General features: G+C 46.0%; 1 protein-coding gene across 2 annotated transcripts in view; it reads right to left on the reverse strand.

The window, feature by feature from the left end:
* The window catches only part of PCSK2 (proprotein convertase subtilisin/kexin type 2), a 271,414-nt gene that overhangs the window by 24,129 nt on the left and 222,750 nt on the right, over positions 1-24,535 (reverse strand). For both annotated transcript variants that reach the window (XM_028112992.2, XM_028112991.2), the window contains 2 exons: positions 21,510-21,598; positions 11,320-11,495 (listed from right to left, as the gene is read on the reverse strand). In XM_028112992.2, coding sequence (XP_027968793.2) covers positions 11,320-11,495; positions 21,510-21,598 — 265 coding nt within the window. The remainder of the gene's footprint in view (positions 1-11,319; positions 11,496-21,509; positions 21,599-24,535) is intronic.

Genomic DNA, 24,535 nt, shown 5'->3' on the forward strand with positions numbered 1-24,535 from the left:
AAATTTTTATCTTTCAATACTTTGAATATGACATTTCACTGGCTTGTAGAATTTCTGTTGAAGAAATCTGCTGATAATCTGTTGGGGGTTCCTTTGTAGGTTATGTTTTTCCTCCCCCCAGACGCCCCCAGTTGCCTTTAAGAGTCTTTCTTTATCATCAGTTTTTGACAGCTTCATGATAATATGTCTTGAAGAGGGTCTTCCAGCATTCAGATAGTAAGGTGACCTATTAGCTTTGTGGACCTATTGGCTTTTTCTAGTTCTTTCCTCAGGTTTGGGAAGTTCTCAGTTACTGTTTCTTTAAATAACCCATCTGTCCCCCTTTCCTTCTCTTCTCCTTCTGGTATACCCATTATTCTTATGTTGGTCCCCCTAGTGGAGTCTGATAGCTCTTGTAGGGTTTCTATGCTTCTTAAAAAATCTTAGTTCTCTCTCTTCTTCCACCTGAATTGTTTCTAGATTCCGATTTTCCTGCTCATCTATTCTCTCTTCCATCTGATCTGCTCTATTTTCAATACTTTCTAATGCATTCTTCATCTCATCTACTGAGTTCTTCAGCTCCGGAATTTCAATCTTCTTGGCAAAGTACCCCTTCTGTTAATTTTATTCCTAAGCTCATTAAATTGCCTTTCTGAGTCTTCTTGGGGCTTGCTGAATTGCTTCATAACAGCTACTTTTGAGTTCTCTATCAGTTAGATCCTAATCTTCTGTGGCTTGGAGGTTGGTTGCTGGAGAACTGTCATTTTCTTTTGGTGATACCGTATTACTGTGATTTTTCATGGTGTTTGATGAGATGTGCCTCTGCTGGTGCATTTGAAGTAGGGAATACCTTTCTCATTTAGGTAAAGTTTGGTTTACTTTGATTTTAACAGTTCAACAGGCTGGGAATGAAAGGCCTTTCTTTTGTTTTCCAGCAGGTGGCGATATAGCACAGATTCCCCCCCCCCCTCCCCACCCCACCCTCTTTCTTCCCTAAGAGCTTTATGGCTGTATTTGGGAGCACGCAGATTCCACCCTCCACCTGCTCTTCTGGAGGGGTCACTGAGGCTGTCATAGTTATTTGGGCACGAGCATCATCATCAGCGCTGAAGTTGCCAGGGTTGCTGGGGCTGCTGCCAGGTGTGCTGGGGTCACAGGGGCTGCTGCTGCCTGGGGTTGCTGGGGATACCTTCGTCTCTGGGGCCACTGCCACTGCCACTGCCAAGGTCACTGGGGTTATAGGCGCCACTGTTGCTGCTACCCCCGTTCTGCTGTAGCTCTCTTGGTTTTGTCTCTTCCACAAGGTCCAATCCACCCACCTTCAGAAGTAAAGATGTTAGATTCTCTCTAGAGTCCGGTGTGCTGTGCAGAGGAACCCCTACTGGGCTATGGATGCCCTACTTGTTGTAAATTAAAGGGGAGAAACAAAGGGAATGACTCACGCTGTCATGATGCTGACATCACTCCCCCCCGCCCAAATTTCTTAAAAGTTCATGCAGATTTTGTATTTTAGTATATATGCTGCCGAAGCGAGCACCAGATTTTGTATTTTGTTCATAATATAAAAATAATGTCACAAATTGCTTACCGTCAGCTAAAGTAAAGTTCTAGCCAGAGACTGGTGCTGTGGTCCTATGTACCCCCGCCCAACACATCACCAGCCCCAGGAGGTGAAAATCCCACTTCGGGAAGCGTGGGGCTAAAGCGAGTCCGTCCCTCCTGCTCACCAGTGCCTAGTGATCTGGGCGAATGACCAGACCAGGCCCCGACCCAACTGGTGTTACCTGCTTGCAGATACTAGGGAGGCAAGCCTGTTATAACTTGCCTCTCCCTAACCACTCAGTTATACTAATTTTTTATTTTCCAGTCACCTTGACCTCTTAATACAACATTGACATACTTAAAAAAAAAAGTTACTGCATTTTTTATTGCAAAAATCATATTTATATAGGAACAAATGAAATCTAGACCCTGAAGAGGAAAATAAAAATCCTTTATAATCTTCCATGAATAGAAAATCCCTGGTGATATGAAATTAGGATCATAAAATATATCCACTTTTGTGGCCCAGCTTCAAGTGTATTTTTGCTATTATGTTATTAACATTTCCTGTTATAATGAAATATTCCTCTATGCTGTAATTTTTATTAGTTTTATTAAGTAGCCATTCCATAATTTATTTACTCCTTTTCTTAGACATACATGGAAGGCTGTTTCTAAGCTTTAAAGTTCCAAATGAACATAATTTTATATGTCTTTGTATTTCTGTTTATTTCCTTAGGCAGAATTTCTTTTCTTTCTTTTTTTTTTAAAGACTTTATTTATTTACTTATTTGAGAGAGAGAGACTATGGGCATGCACGTGTGCAAGTGGGGGGAACGGCAGAAGGGGAGGGAGAGGGAGGGAATCTCCAGCAGACTCTGCACTGAGCACACAGCCTGATGTGGGGCTTGATCTCAGGACCCCAAGATCATGACCTGAGCCCAAACCAAGAGTCCAATGCTCAACCGACTGAGCCACCCAGGTGCCCTAGGCAGAATTTCTAAAAGGGGGAATTCAGGGTAAAAAGGAATGAATGTTTGAAGATTCTTGATCCATATTCCCATGCTTCTACTCTTTATAAAGATAGTTAACAATTTATTTTTTTACCAACAATGTATAAGAATTCCATAGTCAGCCCCCGTGGGTCAAGTTTTAGCATCATACATTTTAAAAACTAATTTTGCCCATTTGGTGGGCAAAAATGGTACCTTGTTGTTTTGAGTTATATATTTTTCCACGACCAGTTGAGTTTATCTTTTTGCATCCTTATTGATCATTTGTATTGGTTCTTTATGAATAGCTTAGCAAAGCACCAAGCCCCAAAGATAATATGCTTTGCCTATCTTTTTCTTTCATCTTCTTTTTGTTGATTTGTTAGAGCTCTTTCTATATTAAGGATCTTAGCCAAATTTCTGTCATTTATATTACATATATATTTACCTAATCTTTTCTTTTATATATTGCATTTTGACTTGCAGAAAATTTCCCACTATATTGCATAAACCTATTATTTTTTGCAAATACATATTTTAACTACCACATAAAACAATGTACTGATTTACAAATCTTGCCTTTCTGCACTCACAGCTCATTGAACAATTTTACTCCAACTATTCACAAACATCTTTGACATTTGTGTTTGTCCTCACTAGATCACTGGTTACCTTTTGAGTCACCGAGCAGTTTTTCTGGGCTCACTGTGGTAGTCACCGGTGCTATATGGCATGTATTTCTAGCTGTCCACTCTCTGGGTCCATGATCCCTTTGTGGTTGGGTGGGGCCTTGTAAGCCATTTTAATCAATGAGGTTTGAGTGGGAGTGGCTGATACACAGTGTCATTTCTAGGCTGAACCATCAGTTCCAGATGCTGCAGAACACCCTCTTTCCCTCTGCACAGTGACTAGCAATGTCCCAGATGTAAGCTCTGTTCCCCGAGAAACTATGATAAGCAGAGCCCCCTACTGACCATGGTGATGTGTAGCTGAATGAGAAACGAAGCTTTGTGGTTTGAAGCTTTCTGAGCTTTGTTACCACAGCATAATGTAGCCTCTCCTGACTGATACAATTCATCATGTTCCCTTCTATTTGCCTTCTAGCAGATATAGCATTAAAAGAAATCTGTGTAATGTAGTCCCTGGAATTTTTATCCCAAGCCACAAGCAGCCATCTGTATAATATTAGAGCAGCTGCTGTTTTCATTTTTCCTGAAATGTGTATTCTTATTCTTGACAACTTATCCACCTACTGAATTGCTTTTTATTTTTGGGGATGAATAAAAACCTTCTAATCTGAAAAATGTTAAGCACAACAAAAGTAGAGTGAATACTATAATGAATCCCCATGGATCCATTGCTGAGCTTTAACAATGACCAGACCTGCAGAAATTTTGAAAGGTTTTATGTAGTAATATTTATTACTTATTTTGGTAAATATTTTCCCCTTTGCTTTTATGCTTAGAAAGTCCCTCTCTGTCACAATATCAGTAATTGAATTATATTTCCATACAGCTATTTAATGTGTTCATTATTTATCACTTCTATTCTTTTCTGTACTCAGTGTTGGAGGTGGTGGTGAATTCACAGAAGTCCTTCAATGGGGACAATGGGTCAATGGATCCTCCTGTAAAGAGCTAGGCTTACTTTCAGACAGCTACTCGTGACACCTATAGGAGAAAGGGGTTGGCCCCAGTTTATGTTCCTTTAAAACCAGACACTGAGATAAGGACCAGGGAGTAGTAGTTAATTTGGCGGGAGGTGATCGCAGGAAGCGTATGTTAGGGACAGGGCAACATGAAACGGGGAAGGGAGAAAAGCCAACCAAGTGTGAGCTGATGAGCAGGTTCTCCCTGTGGGAGCTGGGGTCAGTCTCTCTGGAGAGCCCCTGGGACCCGGCCACCAGGACAGTGCAGCTGGGCGGTTGCCCTTGGGGTGTTAACTCCTCATGGCTGGGGCTGTGTGCACACTGGGGAGCACACTCCAGCGGTGCCTCGCAGGTCCTCACACAGAGGAGCAGTGAGAGGCTGGCTGGCTGGTGAGCAGGACGCCATGGCTGGCTGGAGCTGTGAGCAGCAGCTGTGCTAAGGCAGCCATGGCACCAGGACCACAGCGTCTGCCTCGTGTCCCCATCAGGTTCCCCTGGGAGTTCAAGAGCGTGCTGGGGGTGTCACGATCTCCAGAAAAGCCAACCCGAGGATGGTTCACTGCCCTTGGCTTCTGATTATATCCTTCACTCAAGGCCATGTTTAATGGTGCCTACTGTAGTCACCTCTAATTACTACCTGTTTTGCCACATTTACACTCTGGAGGGAAGACCCTTACGCAATCCTGTCTCATTTCTAGCAGGATCCAAACACACCATGATGAACCTTTTTGATGTCACGGGAGTTGGTGAAGGGTGTACATTCATGTCAATCCCTCAAGCTGGTTGGGGTTTTCTCTGGGTTCGGGTAAGTCACCACCCCCAATATGGCCACAGGGAGAGTGACTGAATGTTGGCGGTTTGCCCGGACTGGGGAGTTCCTCGGAAGTGGGACTTTCAGTGCTAAAAATGGGAAACCAAGATGGTTGGCCATCCCACCTCAGGCTGGCCAGCACTTGAGAGGAATCACCCAAAAGCCACCAAGCAGCCTTTTCTTCCATTTCTCTTTATCACAAATGAAAGGAGGGACTGTAACTGCAACCTTCATTTCAGACTGGATCGCAGACTCCACACTTTGGCAGCTCCTGCCCAATTGTGAACCTTTGCTTGGTTTCAGAGCATAAATCAGGGCTCATGGAGTGTTCCTGAGAGCTCCTTGGCAGGAGGTATCTATTGCCTGCCAGAGGCCCCGGCACTCACTGCCACCGTGTGAGACCCACTGCTCTGATTAAATTCCAGCAGGCTGCACTAAGGCTTTGCTTCACCAATGCCAAATTCATCATTGTCTCCCTGGGCAGCCCTCTGCCCCCCTTGAAAGGCACTGCGAGGTGCCTTTCAAGCCACCATTTTGCAAGTGATCCCTCCTTCGTACATTCCAGCCCAAAGAGTTGGGATCCGTGCTTCTGCTCGCTCAATCCCCCAGGGACTGCCTGATAAACAATCAATGTTCCGTCTCACCTGTGTCTCACCTTGTGCCTGGCTTATCTTTAAATATCCCTGAGATACTCCTTCTAGTAGCAACCCTGAACCACGATTAATAAGAGGTTGGGGTATAGCCATCGGAGCCAACCACAGACATACCATGGTTGCCCTGGGTAGCTGCACTTCCTCAAGGTGTGGAAAGAAGTTCATGAACCAACTGTCACTTTCAAGGCCCTCTACTGTTGTCTGAATGCCCCTTCTGGTTGTCAGGGCAACATCAGACCCTGTGATCCCGCAACACTCGGGCTCTGTTACTCCCCCAGTCTCTGCTAGGCCTGCGTCTTTCTGACCAGCAAACACGTCACCCTACTGGTCCTTTATTACCCAGACAGCAAAGACTCTAATCCTCAGATTAGGTTTTCTCAAACTGCACTCTGGAGACTGTAGTAGGTGGCAGTGGGTGTTAGCCCACATCCCTTAGACCTTCCATGCACTGGGCATTTCCAAATGCCAGCATAGGCCTCTCTTTGTAGAAGGGCTTTCTCCCAAGAGCCTGTTCTGCACACCTACCCCTGGGCCAAAAGTGCTGTGGCATTTATGTCAACCATGACTTTTGCCCCAGCTCCCTTGCCATTGGCAGGGATGACTCCAGGGGGTGTTCTGCATGGTTTTCCAGTTTCCCAGTGGGATTAATCTCCAGTTGTTCACAGTGGTAGCTGGCTTGGTAACATACTCTTCATTGTGTGTTACCTTTCTTCCCTGTAATACCTCCCCCTTCACTACTGGTGTTCCCTTTGGCTCCCAAAGCAACTACATGAACTCAATCCTTGTCTCAGGGTCTGCTTTTACGGGATCCCAAACTAAGAAAGAAGTCAGTTATTGGGTATCTCATAATTCAGGGGTCTATGACTGTCACCTTCTTCCCATATAAAATGTGAGAAATGCTTCTATTGTATGGTCAACATGTAGACTATAAAGAGGAAAAAACAAATAAAGGGAAAAAAGTTTCCCTTCCTTTTCTCTTCTCTGCTCCTTGCCGCCTCCCTTAAGTATTTACTGAACAAATATAGGAAATGCAAACTCAGATCTGTAAGGAGCCAGGTAGGTGATGTTTATGTGCAAAACAGAGGTCATACAATTGGGAGTGGTGGGGTCTGTGGCAAACAGCACATCCCCAAAAAGGTCCCTCAGCCTCCTTTTCCTCTTCCTCTTCCTTTATCATTGCTATGTCGGTCAAACAAAATCTACCCACAGGATGCTAAAATTCAAAGACAAGCGTAAGACCTACCTTTGTGTACTAGGTAATTATCTGACTCTTTTGTTTAGGTGGAGCTACGTTTCCGAGGTGGACTTCCCTTTAGAGTAGACCAGATAACTGAGAGGAAATCTCTGCTCGTGTATAATACACCATCACGCACGAGATTCTACAATTCTGTCCAAAAAAATGTCACCCTGAAACAAGGAAAGAACCATTCCCACAGCTTGGGGGAAAGTCGAATGAGAAATCATGTATTTTTCATCATACTCACTTCACTTTCTAAAATATTTACACGCTGTCATCTGAAGATAAGTCATAACAATTTTTCTCTTTAAGTTTTGGCACAGTTGGCATGCTTTCCAGAACAATCACACTTGAAAGGGCCTTTCTAGTTGCAGCAGGGGAGGCTACAGATGGAGGAGAGAGAAATACCCAGACTTGAGATGTGGGGAACGGTTCAGAAGTCCGTGGAAAATGACAGGAGCCACTTGGGAATGTGCTGCATTGAATGCCATGTGCGTTGTAAACTCAGACTGAGGGCAGATGTCACCTACATGTCTCTCTTTTGGCCTTGGGTGTCAAAAAAAAAATGCTTCTCGGTGGAAATCCCTGTCTGCTGGGGAAGGAGGACATCTGCCAAGTGTTCCCAGGGTACTGTCACCTGGTCCTGGGTCCTTGGACGTGCAACCATTTCTCTCCAGCCACACAGTGAACAATACAATAAGCAAACAAGCTGTTTGTGTGTCTAAAGTTTCATCCTAAAAACTCCAAAGCATTGAGGCACTGAAATGGGGCGGTGGCACCACCTCTTACCCCCACCTGCCGATCCTGTGGGTAAGTCCCTCTGTAAACGGTACTGTGCCTTTCAAATGTCAGGGGCCCCTTGTGGCTGTCTCAGATGGGCTGATGCTGATGGCATCATGGGAATTGTTGCAAGCTTCTCCTTTAAGGAATGATGTTAGAGAGTGAAGGAAGGCTGCCTCTTGAGGTGCCAGATGAGAGTAAGTTGTAAGAAGTGGATCAATGCTCAGCTATCTTAGCTATCTGAGAGGGAGCCAGTTGACATCAAGGGTAACTGAAAAAGTGACCACGTTGTTTCTGCACTGCTGGAGTCTGGCCAAATCTCTATTCTAACACTGGAAGGTGCACGGTTTTCTAGGGCTGCTATAACAAGGTATGGGTGGTGTAGACCACAGAAAGATATTGTAAATTGTATATATAACTGTTCTGGAAGGTCGAAGTCAAGGTGTCGGCAGGGTTAGTTCCTTCTGAAGGCTGGGAGGGAGAATCTGTCCCATGCCTCTCCCCTAGCTGCTGGGGGTTTCCTTGGCTTGTAGATGCATCAACCTGATCTCGGCCTTCATGTTCTCTGCGCATTGTTCCTGTGTGTCTGTGTCCAAATTACCTTTCTTAATAGAGACACCAGTCATATCAGATTAGGGGCCCACCCTGCTCCAGAATGACCTCGTCTTAATTAATTACCCCTGCAATGGCCCTATTTCCAAATAAGGTCACATTCGGAGATGGGGGGAAGGTTAGGATTTCAACACATGAATTTTGGTGGGGGGGAGCACAATTCCACCCATAACAGAGGAGAAGCATATGGTGTCATATTTCTATTGAGACTTCTGAAAGAATTCAATAGTTCAGAAGGAACTTCTTCAGAGCTCTACAAAGCTGTGTGAAGGTGCCAACTGCCACTTGATGTTACCAGAATGGAAAAGAAAGGGGCTCTGTTAGCAAACTTCAGACTGACTTCTGACCCTTCAAGTGCTAAACTTGTCCAATGGAACCACATTTGCTCGTTTTGGAACCTACCAGAGAGAGAAGAGTCTCCCCTAATTTGGGGCCAAGATTCCCCTTAAGTTTGGGGGTGGTGGGGGAAATGGCAGTTGGAGTAGAGCCTGACAGGTTGTGATAAACGAGCCTGCTGATGGGGCCCTGTCCACGCAGAGGTAGCACATGAACATAAGCCCCAAGGAAGAGGGACAATGGATTCAGAGAGGGACACACAAAGCCAGTGAGAGACAGGCACGAGAGAACAGCCAAGCACTGTGACTGTGGGAGCCCCGTGGGGGTCCCCACACACTCTGTGGCCAGAGTCCTGCAGCCATGTTGGATCCAGAATGTCTGTCTGGTCCCAGCTTGTATGAGGTCTTGCTCGAATCCGTCCCATTGCCCTAGTCCTTCCTCGTGCATCCCTAGAGGAAACCCTTTAAGTTGAGCCACCCGGGCCTCTGCTCCTGCAGCTCAGAGACAAACCAGAGTGTCCGGCTTGGTCATCAATCCCTTCAGTGTACCACCTGGAAGGGGATGCGCAGTGCCATCCCAGAAAACGAGTCACTTCTACTGCTCTTTCCTAGTCACTGGGGGATTTTTAAAACCACATTATCTTGTGGTCTTAGTGTCTTAGGCTTACGAGATATGTAGTCCAGAAATCATTTAGAGCAGCACCTCTCAAACTTGAGTGTGACCTTGTCAAAATGCAGACTCTGATACATCAGGTGGGTGGATGGGGCTGAGGCTCTGCATTTCTTACAAACTTGCGGGTGGGCCAGTGGCCACACTGTGAGAACCACTGATGGGACCATTTTACTGAAGAAGAAAGTGAGGCACGGAGAAACTAAGTGACTAGTCCTAAGTTCTGTGGCCAACAAGGGATGGGGATTGAGGTGAGAACTGGGATGTCTCATAGAAATTGAGAGTTACCAGGGGCTGGGGGCTGAGGGGTAAAGAGGTTGTGTATGTGGGTTCCAGTTATAAGATGAGTAAGTTGTGGGATTTAACAGTGACAGTAGTTAAAAATAAAACAAAATGCAATGTTGCCATCTTGTAACACTTTAAAACAACAACAGAAAATAGCCTTCAGTTGTCCACTCTAATTTTCTTTAATATTTTTACCTTTCCAAGCTACTGTTGAGTTTGGGGTGTTTTACACACATACCTATTTTAGTGATATAAATGTATAAGTAATAAGTTCATGTGTATTTCACATAGACTGTAAATAACTTAAACATAAACAGAACAGATGCATTTTGCAGTTCACTTATAACAGTGCTAGTTTATATATCCAAGCATGGCTATAACCATTTCATCCATTTGAAATTGGTCAAAACCCAAGAGGCAAACTTTCTAAAAATTCCTAAAATGTACTTCCAAAAGTGCATCCACCATACCTGACATACTTGTCTTTCCCTCACTTAGGACCTGGTGATTTACTCCATGCACCATTGTTGTTATCTTGGGAAATGTGATTCCCATGTCCACGGCTGATTAGAGAAGCAAACTCAAAGCACAGAAGGGGCATCACTGTCACCTGATGGCAAGTCTAATCTTGAAGACAAGACTAAATAAGACAAAATGACTAAGTACTCCGAGTGGTTGGTGTTGTGGCACCGATGGTGAGTAATTAGGCACATCCTAAGAGCACTGGAAGACACAACAGTCTGGCAATTCAAGTCTGGAGTCTTCCACCTGAGGTCCAGGACTCTTGGAGCTGACACCAGCCATCCCCACTGTGCCCTGTCTGAGTTCTTGACCCACAGAATCCACAAGCCTAGTAAAACACTATGCTTTACACCACAAAGTTTTGGGGAGATCGGTCAAGTGTCCGTAATGACCTGGATGAACACCAACCCTTCCGGGGGCACTTCCCAGCGCCAAACACTGGTGTATTTATCTCATTGACATGTTGCAATGATCCCAGGAGAAATGTATGATTATCACCATTGTACGGGCAAAAAACAGTGGCACAGGGAGGTCAAGTCATTTGTGGATACACCCAGACATTGAGTGCCCTAAATGGGACCTGAACCCAGAAGACTCTGATCCCGGGGCCTGGTTCATGTCTTATGGGAGATGGCCCCTGTCCTGAGATGGTAGGGAGGGTACTTCTTTCCTCGTGCATGGGCCGCTCACTGGCTACCCTCCCTTTGGAGGCTCTGCCTTGGTCTCTTTTCCTTGGCTCTCTCCATTCCTGGGCTAATCTCAGGGATGGGCAGCCTCAAAAACCGAGGGCTCATACGTGGCTCATAGCCCCTTCGGCACCCAGGCCCCACTGCCTGGGGGCTGCTCCCAGCTGACGTGCGGCACAGTGGGGGTGCCAGCCGAGGCCTCCAGGGTGATCCTCCTTCCTCTCTGCTCCTTCACCTGGATTGAGCCAGCATCACTGTCCGAAGGCACCCCTGCCACCTCTTGCTCCCTCCTCTTTGCCCTTTAATGGAGTCCCCTCCAATAAATCGGCCCCAGGACCGATGAAATCTTTCTTGGTAAAAAGATAATTCTTTCAAAACTGTGGCCCCTGTTTGGGGGGTCCATTTCTTGGAGGCCCTGAGCTAATGCACAGGGTGACAGCCCCACCTCTGCCTCCTTCCCTGCCCCTTACTTCATTCTCATCACCTCCTCTGGATGCCTCCCACCCCCAGCGCCCCTCCCCTTCACCCCCTAGGTCCTGAGCCTGGTGTCCGCAGCCAAGCCCTTACCTTGTTGACGCCGTCGGCCATGGCCTGAAGCGTGAGCTCGCGGGGCCCGTCCACCGTCTTCCCGTTGTCCGTGGGGCCCCAGCTGGCACTGTAGATGTCGATCAGCTGGGGCATGTGGCTGATAGAAGAAGCTTCGATGATGTCCGTCATGAACGGCTGGTCCAGCATCCGGATACCTGTGGTGCAGGCAGGGAAACACCACGGTTTGGTCGCCCAGTGCCCTGCACACGGTGGCGGGGGTGGGGGGGGGGCGTGTGATGATGAAGGCTCAGATCCTGGGTGTGGTTGGAGGGTTGCCCCCAGGTGTCCTGAGGGACGCTGCGCAATCCCGAGTCCAACCTCAGGCTGGGTGGGCTCCACCTTCAGAGGATGAAGAAGGACTCACAGACCGTCCAGCTCGATCTTTTTTTGGACTCCGCCCACGCCTTTCGTTATGTAACTATTTGAAGAAATTGTCCCCCCGCCCCCGCCCCCGCGCGCAAACTTGACTAGAATTTCTAATGGGGAGAGACCACCTTTGTGGTCTGAAGAGATTCCTGGATAAGTCTTTGTAAGTGGAAGCTCAGCCTTCAGCGACTGGGTATTGACAGGTGGGGGGGGCGGCAGTTTCAGAGGAGAAATAAACCCACTGTCAGGACAGTGGGGGGGGATGAAATTGATATTAAATATTTCAGAGTAAATCCTAGAGATTAGGGGGCAGAGAGAGGGGGCAGGAACAGGGCAAAGATCGGGGGAGTCAGGAAAAGAGAACTCCAAGTCGCATGGTAGCTGAGAAGGGGCTTTGGGGAGGACAGAAATGCAGAATGGGCCCTTCTGAAATATATTAGTAATGGGGTGCATGATACAACCCCCTCCTCTTTCTCCCCTATGTCACCTTTGTAAAGTTTGTGCTCTTGCAACAACTTGAAGGAGTGACTCCTTGCTGGGACATTGATGAGCGGAGTGCTGCAGTCCACGATTGTGTGGGTAAACCAGAGCTGCACACGGGGATGCACAAGGGGGCGCACTTGTGGGCACCCATAGTTCACATCACTGTCTGACTGTCCCTAGCAAGTCTCTCCAGGGTTAGTGCAGTAGCAGCCAATAAGATGGGCACTTGGTCCCTCTATTACTACTCTCCAGACATTGCTGTTGGGAGCCATATTGTTCTCTGCTTGATACACTATTTCTTTTGTGGTACGGACCCTAGAATGTTAGAGCAGCTGACCAACTCTTTCTTTCCATGGGAGTTAGGAAGTGAAGGGACTGGGCTCCACACAGTCAAAACTTGGATCCTGACACCTCTTAACCATATTTACCATGGCCAAAGGACACTAGAACACAAGCATCACTCTCTAACACGGCATGCAAGTCCATTTAAATAAGGACAAGCCAGGTTCTTGCAGGGCTTGTGAAATTGACATGAAACTGTCTTCTCTTGAAGGGTCTCTCCTTCCTCCTCAGTGTCCCATAGCCCACTCCTTGTGCCTGCATACACCTTCTCCCAATGCTCATCCTTCTCTGACTAACCTATGTGTTCAGGAGGCATTTCCCCAGCTGTCTTTCTGGATCCAGTTCTCCCCACCCCCACCCCCACCCCCTCCAGCACCACACTTTTGGCCAATTATAGTAGTATAATTGCTTACTTGTGAGTTTCATTTGTGGAAGGTGATTACAACCTAAAGTAAGCATTGCTAAGACAGGCATCCAAAATAGGGTGGGGAGGACACTGAAGAAGCAAGGTGATGCACATCTCCTGTTTCCATTTTTGGAAGGACTTTTGACTTGTCAATTGTTAACTTATTGATTGCACCGTAATCACCTCTTGGAAAACATCCTTTTACTGTGGACTGAAACGGAGATAATGTAGCATATGTTAGCTGAAGAGCCAACCTTAGATATTCCAATTCTGTCAGTATCAATGATAATTCTTTCAAAACAAGTTATGGGACCTTGTGGTTTTTGCCTATATAAGCCCACATTCCCTGCTTGCATTTTGGAGCACACTTTGCATGTCAGTTGACTCTGTGTCTCCCTGATTGCAATGCCTAAGACCCAAATAAATGCTTTTGGTTGCTTTATAACTCTTCCTGGTCAACACATTCATCACTAGACAGCGAAATCTCTGAGTACAGAGCATGTGTTTATTTTGTTCTTTTCTTGGGTCCTAGGTGATCAGCATTATTTTAAGCTTGATAAGTATTTGGTGAATAGATGTATGGTATCATTACATTAGCGGATTTTTTTTTTTCCCTAACAGAAATGACAGGTCCAGAAGAACAAATAATAACATCTTGAGATTTTCCATTTATGGGCTTTCTTTACCCATAAATCAGGTCACCATTCTTGCCAACAAATGTCCAATAATCAGCATCCTTTCCCTTGGGGAGAAGTTCATACAGAATGGGCATAATGTTTGGTTTGAACTTTCTGGAAGCTAAGTTTTGTGTTTTTAAAAAAGATTTCATTTGTTTATTTGACACAGAGAGAGAGAGAGTGAGCAGGGGGAGTGGCAAGCAGAGGGAGAGGGAGAAGCAGGCTCCCCGCGGAGCAGAGAGTCCGATGCAGGACTCCATCCCAGGACCGCGGAATCACGACCTGAGCCAAAGGCAGATGCTTAACCTACTGAGCCACCCAGGCGCCCTTGGAAGCTAAGTTTTATGGTTCATTTTATAAGAGAGAGGAAGTCTAAAACCTCACATTTTGCTTTTGGCTTCCCTGTATTTTATTTATTTTTTAAAAATGTGTTCAACAATAGTGCTCAAGAGATCACAGAGTAAACCAAATAGTGCAGCTTCTTTTGGCCAGAAGTCGTGCCCACTTTGTAGGTAGGGAAACATCGCAGAGAGGCTGGTTTTCACTTGCCTGCAAGGAGAAAACCCAAATGGTCTTGAACTTGTCTAGATGAGCAGAACTGAACAGCCCACTTCAGCTAGAAGGTGAGAGAAATTCAACCCTGCCGAAGTAGACCTGAACTGTCCTGTGTGCCAACCAATGGCAACACTGAATTTCATCATCCAGCCAGAGTGGTGCATCCAGCCCTGCCCTTTACCCCCTCTCTTTGCAGCTTTTGTCTCTCTGTCTCTTTTCCTCTTCCTGCCCTCCCTGGCCCCCTTTGTGCTGCACAGAACATCAGAGGTGGTATGCATTAATCTTCTGTTTCAGCGTCCAGGGAGGCAGGGGCAGTCACAGACTGGGAGCAAGGCTCTCATTCATATTCTGGGGCCAGGCGCCCGACATTCCTTTAATCTTGTTAAGCTCGGGAGGAATGAGGCATGCATTAATTGAATGAGATACAGTATTCATTTCCGCAAGCGACTGCACCATTTGTAGCCAAGACAGAGGCTCAGGGTGACCCAAGGGTTTTCTCTCTCCTCTGTCCCTGGATGCTGTAGGAGCTACAGCAGGGCACGGAGAGAGAGAGAGAGACAAAGACAGAGCCAGATAAGAAAGAGAGAACAAGGGAAGGCAAGAGAGTAAAGGTGAGAGGCAAAGGGAGAGAGGAAAGCCCAGGGGGGGCTAGGACTCTGTGTGTTCACAGTTGTAAAATGCTCTCCTGGCTGGTGTGATTCAATGGCATAGGGAAACACAGTGCGCACATCAAACACTTCTATCCCCCCACCATGAGGGTCTGATCACCGCACTACTGACCAGTGGGGACTCCGAGACTTCCTTCTCTAAGAGCTGCAAGGCCCAGGGATTTGAGTTAAATCCTTTCTACCTCTGCTCTCGTTACAAAAGGGGAACTTGTACTCCACACCAGCAAACGCTGCATCTGCCCAGGAACCTCAGTGTTGCTGATCACCACCTTTTTTGCTCATGAATATAAATCGGCAGGCTGAGGCATGAATTCATGCTGACCTAAGGATCTGAAGGATCTGAAAACACGTTCATCATTGTGCTAATATGCGATTTTTATTGGTTTGTTTTAAAGCTCAGATAAAATTATGGGAACTCACTGAAACGTTTTGAGTCCTATTGGCCAAATATGTGGAGGTAATTCATTGCCGGCAGCGAAATTTCAGGGTGTTTTGGTAATGGTCAACAGTATGGTTTTCAAACTCTTTTTCAGAACCGTTGAACAAAGGAGGTCCCGTCCCAAAGCTCGATGCATAAATCTAGATGCTCTGACTTAACAAGGCAGGCAGGTAAGGCCAATGCCGCCTGGCCTGGCCCCACCCTGGGGTTGCTCTGAGGAACTCTGCAGAAGCCCAGGTGTGGTGCTCCCACCCTCAAATTGCTAGCTGTGCCCTCAGCCTGGTTATTCTCTACCACCTTGCTTTGGTTTGGTCACAGCAGCGATCTGATATTATTGTGCTGATTCACTCATTTTGTCTTCTCTTAGACTCTAAGCTGTGTGAGGACAGGAATCCTGCTGGTTGCCTCACAGCTGTATCCCACCACCCACAGCAGAACCGGGTATGTGGGAGGCACCCAGAAATAACTGTTGAGTGCTGGAAGGGGTTGGCAGTGAGAGATAGCATCTCCCAAGGCTTGGTGCAGTTTTGAGCTTTAATAATCTCAGAAATAGAAATCTGACAAACTTTAAGAAACATCATTTGAAAGCTTCATTATTTATATTGGTTGTGCATTTTTTGGGGGATTGCAAATTTTGGACAGTACATTTTTAATTTTAATTTTTTGTCTTATTCCCTTTGATTGAGGATGTCAAACACTGATTTAAAAATCAAAAGGAACAGGGGCACCTGGGTGGCTCAGTCGGTTAAGTGTCTGCCTTCGGCTCAGGTCATGATCCCAGGGTCCTGGGATCGAGCCCCTTATTGGGCTCCTTGCTCAGCGGGGAGTCTGCTTCTCCCTCTCCTTTTGCCCCCCCCCCCCTTATGTGCTCTGTCTCTCTCTCTCTCAAATAAATAAATAATTTTTAAAAATCAAAAGGAAGAAAAGAATTAGGTTATTTTCCTAAAGAGTTACTGAATAAAGGCATTTTCAAAGTCAAAAACCTGAAATTAATCTTTTTCTTCAAGATTCATGAAGGTAAATAAGTGGATAAGGGAACGTAAATAGTTAAACCTCAAATATATACATATTTTTGAAGTTATTAAAGCTTCAAGATGGCACTAAGATTTTTGGGACATGCCAAATGCATGTGTTTACATGTTATAGAGTATTTACTCTTTAGGAGCCAGACTAATGGGAGCTTTCCTCTGTCCCTGCCATGTGTCATTTAAAGAGGTGGTAACAACTGTGTCCATGACAACAGGCAACAGAAATCAAAGAGAGAGCTCATTTTAGAGGAAGATTCTCAAAGTCACACATATCCAAAGGTAGAACAGACTATGTTGAAAGGGAGTTTCAAAAAGAGTTTCTTGTCCCTGGAGATACATGGCTCCAGGCTGGATCCAGGCTATCTCAGAAGGGCAGGAGAAGGGAAGTTGTCCAGGCATTTTAGTGTAGGGGCCAAGGGCAGAATTTCTAGCCCAGGCTGTGCCGGCTGCAGATTTATTCTACAGCTTACAAGCTGTGGGGCCCCAGTTTTATTCTCTGTAGAAAAGGGATGCTAATATATAATATATATGTTATATGTATTATATATAATAATGTATAAGAAAATTGTATAAAGGGTTGGGTAGAGAGTTTTGTATTGTGTTTGACACATTGGAAGAGTAACTATGTGTTATTTATTATTATTATCATTATTAATACTACTTTGTTGCTATCCTTATGCAAGTAATAGTGGGTGTTTGGACTAAAGGACCTTTGGGGCCCAAGATTTTGAGATTCTGATGAATAAGTAGAAAAGAGGAGCTCCTGGAAATTTACACACTCTTCTTGTAACACCTGAATGATACATGGTGGATGAATGGTCCCGGTGCTTGATAGCCTGGAGCCGCCTAAGGCGACGGTGCAGAGGGGCCCCTTGTCTCTTTTCACTGATGGGCCCGGGAGCAACTCCTACTGGTGGTGCCCTGGGAAGGGAGGGAAGTGGGGAGAGGGTGTGAGAAGGTCCAGGTCTCCTTGGAACTAATTTGACTGGGATGAAGCAGCAAAGATGAGATGGTGCTGGTAAAAGAGGAGATAAGTTTGCTTCCTGGTAGAAATTCTATCAGCTTTGGGTCCTTAGATCCTTAGGCCCTTCATCTCATGACTCCATTCATCCATCCATTCTCTCATCTAATGATTAATCTCTACTGCTTATCACTGGCCCGTCCTTGTCTTTATTCCTTTGTTGCTTTCTGGCACTCGGCAAATAGGCTTTGGGCATCCGCTGTGCCCCAGATTGTTCTAGGTGCTGCAGTGAGAGAAAAGAGACATGGCCCTTGTCCTCATGGAGACTGTTGTCTGCCTGGGGAGAAAGCTATTGATCAAATCACCATGCACAAGAATATGTCCAGTAGCTGACTGTAGTTAGTGCTGGGAGGAAAAAACTCTGCATGATTTATCACGTGTGGATGATGAAGCCGGTCTGGGAGGTGATGTTGGAGGAGCAATGCGAAAACGGAGGGCTAGAGGATGAAGAGGTGTGGCCAGGTAAAGCCTATGGGGGAGGTGTTCTGGGCAGAGGGAAGAGCAACTACAAAGGCCCATCAGTAGGAGTGTGGCTACACTTCCTAATTTATACCTGCTAGGTAGGTGGTTTTATATAAATTCTATTTACCTAGTGCCTAACCATGTATGTATAGGAACTTAATATACGATGAAGGTGGCACCACAGATCAGAGGAACAGGATGGATTATCTAATAGATGGTATCAGGGACCCTGGTTCACATTTGGAGAAAAATAAAACTGGGTCCCCAGCCACCACGACATACAAAGGTGAAATCCAGGTGGACTAATGACCTCATGTGAAAGTTTGGGGGAGGATATTTGCACTGCCTGTAACTGGGTAGGAGCCAAGATTGAGGACATACCAAGAAGGCACACAAATCAGCAAGAAAAAGACAGGAGCCCTAGTGGAAAAGTGAGCAAAAAGTTTGTGAATCAAAGAGAAACCCAACAGGCTAACAGGCAGATGAAGAGATGCTGTATGATTTTTTTTCCCTTCTTTCCCTTCAGGGGACTCATTTTATCTTCTTATCTCCACTTTCCTCTAACTGGGCTAAGATTTTACAGCACCTCAACTTAAAGCCTTTTTTTGAGGACACGTTGAAGAGAGACCCAGGATGCAGGAAGGGCTTGGACCACCCGGCCTCTGGAGTCTCCCTCCCTTAACTGAACACCTCGGGACCGCCAGGGACTAGCAATGATCTTGTATGGCCACCAGGTGGCGCTCTAGACACCCCTAGCCCAGAAACCTGCAAGGAAAGATTCTCTGGAAATGCATGGCTCCTTTAGAGTTATAAAAACCAGACAACTTTTGCGATTGCCAGCCAGAAGGAACAAAATGTTTCCCCTAAATGTGTAAGGTCCAGGAGGCTGAAATTCTGCCTTTATTTTAATTCCTGAGTAACAGCCCAGGGCTTCCTCATAAAGAATTCCTTGCCCTGTTCCGAGGAAGCCCAGAGGACACTGGATGTTCCAACAGGCACAGGACGATGGAGACTAGACTTCTGGGCCCCTTGAACAGTTGGCACCAGCACGAGTAGTTCCAGAGGAGCAAAACTGGGGTTAAGGGAGCGGAAAAGGAGGCTCCTGTGCTTAAACTCTCTGTGTGGCTGGGCATGCCTCCCACCAGCTCTGGTCTATTTCTGGAACCTCAGCATTGCCGTGAAACCTGAGCCAGCTGGGGTTTCACAGAGCATAAGTCAGGTCACACCTTGGAGGCATCAGGCTGCATTCACTCACCTTTGGGGTTGGGAGTCAGTCAGCAGGTGAGGCAGAGTTAAGGGGTTGCACCTGCGTGGATCCACTGCCCTGTCCAGGTGTCTTTGCCTGGGGTGTGTTCTCTGCTTCAGGACTTATGCTCCACCCATGTAACCTGGCAGACTGGACAGGGTGCTGAGGGCCCAGGAGCCACCCCCATCAATGAGGGATGGGAGTTGGCAGATAAACTGCCCAGCTTCTTGTCCTTGGGGGGGAGCAATTCTGTGGGCTGTTCCCAGAGTCCCTCAGATTCCCGCTTGTCCACAGGAGCAACCAGTTAATCTACACACCCTTTGTTGGCTTCCCTCCCTTAGCTGTCCTTGCTCCTCTTTCCCTCACTCTGGTTTCCGGGGATCACCTCCCAAAGAAACTCCTGGCACCAGTGAAAATTAATAAAGGGAAAGCTCACTAAAATGGAATTGGGAGTCCAGAAGGGGGAGCCCTATCATTCAATATCAATTACAGGAAGAAATGTCAATTACAGATCCCAGCAGAGTTGTCAACAGGAAAGAATCAATAATTTCTGGCCCCAGCTGGAAAAGACGTACATTGCATCTCCTACAAGAAATCCAGTACCCCGGCAAATCAGCCAAGGAGAAATGACCATCACCCTGAACTCCTGCTTTTCTCCCGTGGACTTTACTTGAAAACAAACCCTCCCAACTTCCTCCTCCTTCTCCATAAAATAACATTCCTCTGCTTTGTGGGACTTGCCTGTGGTTTTGCCATAGCTTGCAATGTCCTGAATTGCAATTCTCTGTTGTCCTGAATAAACCCATTTTGCTGGTAAAATAACTGGCCCTCTTATTTCTTGGGTTAACACACTCAAATCCTTTTCTCATGTTTCCCTTTTACGGAATTCAAATGAAAAGAACAGGGAAGTTAGGTCCGTTTGATGAGCTGCTCAGACGTTTTCAGAGTGCAAACAATAGGAGAGAAAAGGATAGAAGGCAAATGGAGAAAGCGACCCTGGTAAACCCTCCTAATGCCTTGAACTGCTCCTAACTCAGTTTTGCAGGCAGTAGTTCTAAGAATCTCTTGTTCAAAAAAAAAAAAAAAAAAAAAACCCAAAGCTTGTTAAAAAAAAAAACAAACAAAAAAACCCAGGTACTTCGGGCACCAAAGCTATTTTGAAACTATACTTTGGGATCCAAATTATTTTGAAGACAATCACTGTGAATTGGAAATCCAGGTTTGATTTTTTTTCAGTTGCTTCCAGTTTTATCCTGTGGATAGGGAACCCACCCTGCACAGATAACACCCGAGGTCCGAGCCTGGCTTATAAATTATTAACTGGGTGTTACTCTTTCCCCTGAGCTCCTGATGGCTTCTGACATTTTAATGCCAGCAGTTTGAATGTACACAGAGTAAAGAGAGCAGAAACCCGAGGGGCAAAGCTTCCCCCATTTGCATTTCAGACCCTCCAGACATATTCTTTTGTGAAATTCGGCACCAGGCTTAGGCAAGCCTCTTCGCAAACGGCGTTGAAAGAAGTTAGTGAAGGGTTTGTATAGGTTGCTCTGGCTTTCTTTAGGTCCCTGGAAATGCAAGTGTCAGCACAAAGTATGTTTATGGTTCCATTAAATTGCTAGGAAAAAAATATCAAGAGAGTTGTAAAAAAAAGAAAAACAAGTTTGAGTGACTCAGCTTTGAATAAATTAAGAACCAATTTGATGCAAAATGCGGACCCATGCCAGGAGCTACTTCATTCTCCAGCATGTTGTTGACAGTTTATGAACCCCTCTCATTCTCTCTCCCACTCTTTTTTGGAGAGGGAGACGCTGGTTTCTAAATTTCTAGTGATCCGCCGCCCTTATTTCTAAAGCCCCTGGTAAAGGTGAAATTGTTAGATATCCTTCCCGTGGAGCTTGATACACAGGTTTTAGTAGAATATATTTCCTTAGAGAGGGGGTGGCACTGTATAAAACAAACAAACAAACACCCTTTTTTTTTTGAAGAGTTCTGAGTCTGTTTACAATAATTTGTACATATCTTTTTATATTCTTATAGGCTTTATCAGAGTCTCATTAGAATGTTATTGATAATGACACAAGAGTACAATCGGTACTGTTCCATTCATATTAAGGTTTAAAAGCTGGGAATAACCACTATTTGTTGTGAGAAATCAGGCTCATGCTTATTCTTGTGTATATGGGTAGTAATGGGAAGGGAACATGAGGAGGGCTTTGGGATGCTGGTGGCATTTTGTTTCTTGATGGTTTCCGTGGATGTGGCCAGTTTGTGAAAATTCACTGAGCTGTGTGCTCCTGACCTATGTACTTTTCTGTATTTATAACACACTCGAATAAAAATGAAGGCCCCAGGGGTGTGGAAAGACCCCTGGGGTCTTTTTTTTGCCAGCCCCCCCTCCCCGCCCCACCCCAGGCTGGAGACCAGAGCCCGAGGCTTTCTGGCACAGGGCACCTGCTGTTTAGCAGGGAAAGCTTACCTGCGACCTTGGAGTTGTAGGCCACTCCGACCCCACAGATATTGTTGTTGGCTGCGGCAGAAACCTCACCTGCACATCGGGTCCCGTGGCTGCGGAGAAAAAAAAAGGCAAGTCAGATACAGCAAGTCGGGACTTTCAGGGAGGTTCCTTAAATTCTGTCAATTGGAAGCAGTTTGGTTCTTTTCAATGGTCCGGTTAGCCGGAGTCAGCATGATGGGGGAGCAGAAGGCAAGCTGAGGACAAAGCATAAGCTGACACCCCGCAACCCACCCCCCTGCCCCAGGTGGGATCTGGGTGACATTCCTCAGACCCTCCAGGCTGCCCGAAAGCTAAGTGAAGGAAAAAACCAAGGGTTAACTTAGAGAAATCACAGTCCTGCTGAACCGGAGTCTCCCTCAGTTTACCAACGTCTTAGTGATTTACAAGGAAAAAGCGTTCTTATCAATAACCTAACTTCCAGAGACCCATGGACGCAATTTCCTGGAGCCCTAACATCACCCTCCCCTCCACAGTGATGTGGGAAACAAAGGCAGAAGGGAAAGTAAAATTAAATTTCTTCATGACCGGCAGCCCATTGACAAATACTTGAGGCCGGCAGAGTAGAACATTCATTCCTCCAGGACACTCCCAACTGTCTTAAGGTTAAGGTTTCGCTAGAGAAAAAAAGGCACCTTAGCTCGACAATGGTAAGGCCTCCAGTATCTTTTAGGTTCTCTTTGGCACATGAAAGTCCTTTTGAAAACCTCCCTTTTCCCTTCCCTCCCCCAAATCCCAAGTCTAGAATCAGTCATCCCTCATGCTTGTAATGCCTGCCCACGGGTCCCGTTCCCGTGCTTTAATAAAATCCCATTTTTGCACCCAAGACGTCTCAAGAATTCTTTCTTGGCCGTTGGCTCTGGACCTCACCAACATTCCAAAATGATATCAAGCATGTGGCCCACCCACTTTTCCATCTGTGTAGCTCCTTTCTTCCCCCTCTCCTCACTGTCTTCTTCACCTTGACTTGTTTCTACAATAAAGAGGCTTCTCAGAGCATTTTCAACCTTGAAATGTGATCTTTACTTTAAAATTTGAAGTATCTTCCTACAGAAAATACACTTAAAGGTTTCCAGTGAAAACCAAGCACGGTATGACAGGTTTGTGCTGGCTGGAACACTTATGATTTGTTTTGAAACACTAGAATTGTGGGCTGATGTGGGAAACAAAGGCAGAAGAAAAATTGTTACATTTCCTTACTACCTACAGCCCACTGACAAGTACTTGAAACAGGCAGAGTGACCTTCCTCTGGAGACTCAGCTGCCTCGATGTTGATACTTTGCTAAGGACAAAAGGCAATCTTAGCCCGACCCCCAGGATCCTGTAAGTCTACTTTAAGCACACAAAACTTCCTTTGGAAACTTCCTTTATCTTTAACCCCCCACCCCCCCCAAGATATATGTTGGCAATCATCCCCCAAGTATATGACCCACCGATATATATATCTGAAGGGTCTCATGACTGAAGTTTTTCCTAAACAGTAATAAATGACCTTTTCTTTTTGTAATTTTTTATTATGTCAATCACCATACATTACATCATTAGTTTTGGATGTAGTGTTCCATGATTCATTGTCTGTGCATAACACCCAGTGCTCCACGTAGAGCGTGCCCTCCTTAATACCCATCACCAGGCTAACCCATCCCCCCACCCCCTCCCCTCTAGAACCCTCAGTTTGTTTTTCAGAGTCCATCATCTCTCATGGTTCGTCTCCCCCTCTGACCTTTTCTTAACAATAGCTAGCCCCCTCAGGATCCTGGAAACCTTGTTTCCAAAATACCTGGGAGGCTTACACTATCCTTAACCCCCTCCCAACTTGAATGTCCATAATGGACCAGTCCTCATGATCCTGACGCAGAGCTTTCTGCCCACGGGTCCTGTCCCCAGGCTTTAATAAAACCACCTTTTTGCACCAAAGACGCCTCAAGAATTCGTTTTTGGCCGTTGGCTTTGAACCCTAACGTCTATCCTACATCATCGGCTACTGGTTATTTTCAAAGCCATTTCTCTACACAGGCGTGTAATGCTGCCTGTCACTAATGGAATCATGGTGACTTGCCTCTTTTGGAATATAGCCTCCTTTGAGGGCATATAGAATGCTGTAGGTTCCCACCTTCCCTCGGGAATAAGAAAGCATACACTGGCAACATTTTGCATGCAGTTCCAAGGGGTTCACAGAACCTTTGAGGCTGACCAGATTAAGAACCCTGGGCATTCATTCGATAATCTTTCCAAGGTTTGCCCAGCCTTAGGATTCTGAACAAAGCCTTTCTGTGGCTTATGTTCTAGAATGTTATCTGCAACAGACACCATTCATTTTCTTCCTTTTGTTTGCTTTCTCCGGCCTTCTACCAAACGGTTCTAAACAGTTCTATCCCTACTGTGTGCATTTCCCCTCCCCTTGAATTGAGCTGGCTTAGTGACTTGCTTCGATCCCTGGAATGCAGTGGAAGGATGATTGTATCACTTCTTAAGAGCGCAGGCAGCTTCTGCTTGCCTCTGTTGGGCACATAAGGGAGCTTGGGCTGGCCTATGAATGGACAAGACCATGTGGGGAGAGAGAGACCCAGAAATTTCTGCTGTTCCAACACCTCTGGTGAGGCTCCAGACACTTGAGGGGTGACGCCCTCCTCCTCCAGACCTAGCTAGATCACCCCAGTCAGCAGCAGGTGGACAGAGACGGGCTGACCCTGCCCAGCTTACAGGTCTGTGAACAACTACATGTTTGTTCTTTCTTAGGCCACTGTGTTTTGGGGTAGTTTCTGAAGTCACAATAGAGAACTGAAACAAGCATAAACTGAGTCCATCAGAATGCTGGGTCTTAACCCTAACCAGCATTCAAGATGTGGGAGGTTCCGATGGTACTACTCATCTGAAACTACTGGCCCCAATCCCAAAAAGTCTATTCTGATGGTCCAGGCAGCAGCTAAAGGATTAAATGGGTCACATGATCCAGGCTGCTGGAATAGCGCCTGCACAACCTGTTAAA

Source organism: Eumetopias jubatus, unplaced genomic scaffold, assembly GCF_037043125.1.
Source record: "Eumetopias jubatus isolate StellerSeaLion01/CBP00866 unplaced genomic scaffold, mEumJub1_p1.0 scaffold_9, whole genome shotgun sequence".
Classification (NCBI taxonomy): Eukaryota; Metazoa; Chordata; class Mammalia; order Carnivora; family Otariidae; genus Eumetopias; species Eumetopias jubatus.